Source organism: Dendroctonus ponderosae, unplaced genomic scaffold (genome assembly GCF_020466585.1).
Source record: "Dendroctonus ponderosae isolate FM_Combo_2020 unplaced genomic scaffold, Dpon_F_20191213v2 Dpon_F_20191213_11, whole genome shotgun sequence".
Taxonomy (NCBI): Eukaryota; Metazoa; Arthropoda; class Insecta; order Coleoptera; family Curculionidae; genus Dendroctonus; species Dendroctonus ponderosae.
In genome coordinates this window covers 2,462,457-2,469,082 of record NW_026017213.1, presented here as the reverse complement: position 1 = coordinate 2,469,082, position 6,626 = coordinate 2,462,457, and the positions used below count along the sequence as shown (strand labels likewise).

Sequence of the window (6,626 nt, the reverse complement as noted above, 5' to 3'; positions counted from 1 at the left end):
ATTTTTGAGGCGAAATACCCAAAAAGAAGTTTGTAAAAAATAAATCCGCCTCAACAATATAGAACTTATCTACAACTTGAATCATATTAGCGTTCGTTAATTATCGCTAGCGCCTAGCACTCGAGTGGATCAGAATTTTTCTCGTTGCAACTGATTAAAAAACCGGCTACGTGAGGCATCACATGAAACAAGAAAGTCTGCCAAATTTTATCTAGAGATCCGATCATTTCATTAGTTTAGGACTGCACAACAGACTGTCTTGTTGATGAATCATCCATTTCATCCATAGTCTCAATGAACGCGTCTCTATATTCGACTAAAACCTGCGTCAATACATTACGAGTTTAATCGATGTTCAAGTAAATGTCCACATCCGCAAGAGTCTAATGTAGTTGTTGGGCTGATGCAAAAAACTATGCCTTAAAACCGCATTATTATACCGACATTTCTAACTCGGGTCTAGTTTGTACGAAATTTAAAAATGCGATTTCTCAATTTTTCTCAAAGATAAAAGTCCTTGGGTGTTGAGTCCGGTAACTTGGCTGGCCACAAAATAGTACTGTGGTTACCAATCCAATTGTTACCAAAACTATTTTACAATTGCAGCATCGTGTGTGCTACAATAGGGCGTTTTTAGGCCCCTTAATTTCAACACATTTTACGTTATCCGTTATTCTGAGCATGCGCATTAGTAAAGAAATAACCGTTTACGTTATTAGAGGATAACGTGTTCCTTTATTTACACGTTAAAAAGCAGAACGACGGTGTTGACATATTTGACTTATTTCTAATATTATTAATAAAATAAGCAGCTATAATAGAGTACGAAACTTTTGTAAATTTATATAAGACTTTTTCATTGATTAGTTTACGCCATTATTGCGTATGTACGGATTTTATGTGAAAATTGTTTGAGCAAATTTCAACTTTCGCAACACTACTAACATCGCAAGCACAAGTTCTAACTTCTAACCCATAACCTAACTATTTGATTTTGAATTGAATTTTTATTTAATATGTTCGAAATATGTTCCTTCTGAAACCTAAAATTGCTAAGGCGATCTCCGGGCTCAATATTTTCTAAATTAAAAATAGCTGTTCGGTTTGCAACAACAGGTGGGTCAAAGATGTGTAAAATTAAGCCTCTTATTAAATCGTGATCCACATCTCCCTGGTCATTTCGGTGCAGAAAGGGAGCTTCAATGTTTTCTTCCATCTTAGCCAATTTTTGTTTAATAACAATACAAACTTAAACTAGCTTTGAAACTTTTCCACCCAAAATGGGATAAGAAAACAATAAAGTAAGGTTTATTTTATTAAGAGTTCAACCAAAATCGCCTGGTCTGAGTAATAAACTTTTTTCGTCCTATACAGCTTGAAAGCACACTTTACTTAACGTTCATTCTTGACTCTTGATATAACTAGATTTTGCATTGAGATTTTTACATTATTTTCAACAGTTTCTAATAATGTTATTTATTTCCTATTTGGTCTTGTCTTCTCAAATTGACCACAGTTTATTCAATCTTGCTGCAATCGTGGAAAATTTCCCCTAAATTGTATTTTCTCTGGCTACCACTTGAAGTAAAAAGTGATTGCCGTCTGTATTTTCCCGGGGTTTTCATAGCCCTTAAATTTCATTGCAAAATGACTGCAAAAACGCAGAAATAAGCAGGATATTTTGGCCAGACACGGAAAACAGCAAAAAGCTCGTTGTTGCATCCAGTCATATTTCCATCCTAATGTAGGTACATTTCGCATTTAATTCCCTATTCTTGATATGGATTTTCTTGAACTTATCCACATTAATTAAATTAAAGACCACTTTCATAGTGCACAGTCAATAATTATCAACAATGATGGATTATTATTATTGTTTTTAACTGATATTTGCCGCGCGGTGAAATAGAAAGGCGACAAACGACCGATACTAATCCACTACTCAATAACGCGGCTGGCGCTACACTAAATGCAGCGAAATCTTCACTAAACGCGGATTTGTTTCAGAATCACCAGAGGGAAGCGGAGGGTTGCGCGGGTTCATAAAAGAGCGCAGAGAGCACGATTGTGTGGCCCACACTAAATAATAAGACATTATATTGATCAACTTTAACTGCGTGTTCCGCACTTTGCTTGCAGTTTGCACGGAATTTTTATATACCTTTTTACATTTTTTTGGCTTAAAACTCGGTTCAAATGCGGTTTTTCAGTTTTTCCAAAAGATAAAAGTCCTTGAGTGTTGAGTCCGGTAACCTGGCCGGTCACAAAATAGTACTCTGATTATCAATCCAATTGTTACCAAAACTATTTTACAATTGCAGCATCGTGTGTGCAAAAATGTGATCTTACGTCCCATTAGAATCCTCTACAGCTTATCATCGGTTCTACATTTTGCCTTCAATTTTTTAAATACTTTTCAAATGTAATCGTGCCATAAAAAATTAATGGACCGATAATCCTGCCTCTGAGAGCTCTAATCTTCCTTGATTTATCCGCTCTACAGCTGAATGAGGACTTGGGTTGTGCCCACATGTGGGAGTGTTAGCGGTTGAAAATTCCAGCACGACTTACATAAGTTTCGTCAGTTCAAATAAAATTCCACGGAAAATCGGGACAGTTTTCAAAAAACCCTCTACACAAAATCATATAATTTTCAAAATCGCCTGGTCTGAGTGATCAACCTTTCTCGTCCTATAGGGTTTGAAAGCACACTTTACTTAACGTTCATTCTTGACTCTTGAGATACTTAACTAAATTTTGCATTGAGGTTTTTAGATTGTTTTCAACAGTTGCTTATAATATTATTTCTTCCCTATTTGTTCTTGTCTTCTCAAATTGACCACAGTTTATTAAATTTTGCTGCAATCTTGAAAAACTGCCCGTAAGAAACCCCCTGAACTGATACGCATTAATTAAATTGAAGACCACTTTCATAGTGCACAGTCAATAATTATCAGCAATAATCGATTATTATTGATTTTAACTGAAATTTGCCGCACGGTGAAATAGAAAGGCGACAAACGACCGATACTAATCCACTACTCAATAACGCGGCTGGCGCTACACTAAATGCAGCGAAATCTTCACTTAAACGCGGATTTGTTTTAGAATTATAAGCAATTATATCGATCAACTTTAACTGCGTGCTCCGCACTTTGCTTGCAGTTTATATGATATTTTTAGCAATTTTTTTGTTTAAAACTCCTGGCACTTTTGGGATTTTTACCACAAATTTTGGGCAAAACTCGAATTTTCGACAGAACAATGATTGGATAACTATGCAAACACACTAGTGAAAGTTATAATAAAAGAATACGCATATGAACTAAATTAAGTGGAAATTAACCAACTATGAAAAAATTGTTTTTTTTTTTTAATTTGGATCATCCTGCATAACAGAGATGAAATGAAAATCCAACAAAATAAATATTATAGTTTGAACAGGTTTTTGGGTGTAGAATCGACTTATCCAAATTTTCTTGGCTCAAATGTACAAACCGTTTTCTTGGCTTGGTTTTCCTACACAATTTAGCACATTATTATTGGCTGTAATTTGAGACCACTTAAACGCATTGAACATTGATTAGCGCAATTCATTCTACGTCCACATCACATTTATAGACTTATTAATTTTTGTTTCATTATATTTCCATATAAAAGAAATCATATTCTCTTGCTGTCTGGTATAATTGATGCTTTCGCAGTGCTAAATCTATGTTAATTGTTTATGAGACGTGTTTATTATTAATGTCCATGGCTTTGAGCTGACTGCCACCAACATTCTTCAAAACAGCTGGTTGAATTTATATTGAAAGTATGAAAATGTTGATTTTCTGGAAGTTTTCGGTCCAAAAAGTAGAGGTTTTTCATCTGTGCGTTTTCAGCTCAATAAATGGCGTTCGGCCTTAAAAATTACGACAATAAGCTTATGCAGGACGTCCGAAAAGAACTGCAAAATGGGTGCCTCAAAATTGGGGTGATTCCTTTTAACGGGTTTTAAGGGCACACTTGGAGAGTTCGACAAAAATTTTCTACGAAACTGTTGAAAATAAAAAAACAAACATCGGATTTGAACAGATGAGCTGATTTTTCTTATATGGACTTTCTGCTGAAATATTTCAATTTCCCTCTGAATCACGCTATAAAACTGATATAAACTCAACCAAATCAGCAAACAGCGGATTGTAAAGCTGGAAATCCCCTTGGGCTGAGTAGAAAAAAAATCCATTACTCGCAACATCGGAGGATGATGAAACCTTGTATGCTCTACCGTAGGCCGGTTTTCAGGAATTATAAGCCGCAAAACCGCATCAATATCGGTGAAAAAGCGATTAAACATAGGAAAATTAGTCGCAGGACTTAATTGCAATTACCCCAACCAGCAGTTGGCTGTTGACTAATTTAAGTAAAACCGCTGTAACTTTGTTTGTCATTTTCTCAATTGTGCTGCGGTCAAGCTTGCGTGGCAGCAAATAATCCATGCACTGGGACAATTGAATATCTACTGCGTTTTAGAATTTTTGGCTGGATTAACAGTCGCTTTTGATGCGGAATTAAATTTCCCATAATCAGTGTAATGAGTAATGCTGAGTCGCTATCGGCAACATGGACATTCCGAATGGAAGCATTGAAACAATGCCTCTGTTTGTCTGAAGCTGAAGAATGAAGATACAGGCGAAATTGCAAAGCCCAGACAAGCAGCTAATGATGCGTTTTTGTTACAGTTCCCACTGTTGGAGTGCGCCATGTCCAGGCCCTACTGATGTTCTTTTACATGTTAGTAACCATGCTGACCAGATCAACCATGTCTATAGCTGTAGTTGCAATGACTGATAATTCAACAGTCACTAATGATGATATAGTAGTAAGTAAAAGGTGCCTAACTGTTTTCATATCCGAAACACTCACTAAGTTTAAGTACAGAGTGATTATATCAGGTCTACATGGACAAGTTGCTCAAAATTTTCAAAGCGGACACAACACTCTTAAACTCCGGTTAATTTGCTGTTGCAGAGTTTAAGTGTATTTGTGCACGTCTAGATGGACACTTTTTACGCCTTGCATTTACAAAGTTCGCAAAATTCAAAATTTAATGCCACTTCGTTGAAAAGCACAGCATTTAAGGGTTTACCTACTAGCTATAAAAGGAACAAATTTCAAGTTTTCCTTTCGCCAGATTGGAAGTTGCGAATTTTTTGAAACTCGCATTTACTAAGTTCGCGAAATTATATGCGATTTAAATGCAAATGAGCTTCAAGCATTTTATCAAATTTATATTATAGTGCAGCATTTGGACCCTAACTAACACCTAAAGTTGGTAGAAATTTCAAATTGTCACTTCCACCAGTTTGAAAATAGTGAATGTTGAAAAAGGAGCGAACATCTGGATCATTTTGTGAATCGCATTTATTTACGAAGTTCGCGGAAAGCTGGATTTTCCGCGATTTAAAGAAAATTGCGGAATTTGAGCCTTCAATGATTAGATGCAGACGAGACAAATATCAAGGTTCTACTTTTCTTAGTTGAAAAATCGAAAATTTTCAAAAAAATGCTAAGATCTGGATGCAAACATTCATTTTGAGACTCGCATTTACAAATTTTGAAAAAATCAGAACTCTGCGCCATTTCCGTCACAATTTCAGCATTTGAAGCCAGAAGCGTTGCGAATCGATTGTGTAAATTGAAGGCTGCGACTTGCGATGGTTTAGGACTTATGAATTTTTAAAGGCCGACGCAAATCAGGTTGAAACGTTTAATTTTCAGACTTGCAACAATAAGGCTTTAGTGCATTGTTCTTGTCGTGCATGAAAAAATTAATGTTTTTGGCTCACCAAAAACCCGCAGGTGTCTTCTGAGGTTCACCAAAATGATTTCGATGTCGGTCAGGAAAAGCCATGTTTTTAGTTCATTTGGTTCACAAAACAAAAATATATGTTTTTTGGTCAAAAAATGCCTCGGTTGAGCTGTGAGCTTAAAAAAAATTAGTTTCAAAGTCGTTCAGAAAAAAAACTTGTTTATTTGGGTCACAAAACAAAAATTCATGTTTTCGGCTCATGAAAAACCCGCTGGTGTCTTCTGAAGTTCACAAAAATGATTTCGATATCGGTCAGGAAAAGCCATGTTTTTAGTTCATTTGGTTCACAAAACAAAAATATATGTTTTCTGGTCAAAAAATGCCTCGGTTGAGCTGTGAGCTTAAAAAAACTTAGTTTCGAAGTCGTTCAGAAAAAAAACCTTGTTCATTTGGGTCAGGAAACGAAAATTCATGTTTTCGGCTCATGAAAAACCCGCTGGTGTCTTCTGAGGTTCACAAAAATGATTTCGATATTGTTCAGGAAAGCCATGTTTTTAGTTCATTTAGTTAACAAAACGAAAATATATGTTTTTTTGTCCAACAAAACCCGTGGTTGACGTCTGAGCTTAAAAAAATGAGTTTCAAAGTCGTTCAGAAAAAAACCTTGTTTATTTCGGTCGCAAAACAAAAATTCATGTTTTCGGCTCATCAAAAACCCGCTGGTGTCTTCTGAGGTTCACAAAAATGATTTCGATATCGTTCAGGAAAAGCCATGTTTTTAGTTCATTTGGTTCACAAAACGAAAATATATGTTTTTTGGTCAAAAAAACCG

General features: G+C 35.7%; 1 protein-coding gene across 1 annotated transcript in view; it reads left to right on the top strand.

Moving 5' to 3' along the window:
* The first annotated feature begins 4,698 nt into the window (after nucleotides 1-4,698).
* LOC125502949 overlaps nucleotides 4,699-6,626 on the top strand; it is a 6,900-nt gene continuing 4,972 nt past the window's right edge. Inside the window, exon 1 of the mRNA XM_048662523.1 lies at nucleotides 4,699-4,864. Coding sequence (XP_048518480.1) covers nucleotides 4,763-4,864 — 102 coding nt within the window. The 5' untranslated portion in view covers nucleotides 4,699-4,762. The remainder of the gene's footprint in view (nucleotides 4,865-6,626) is intronic.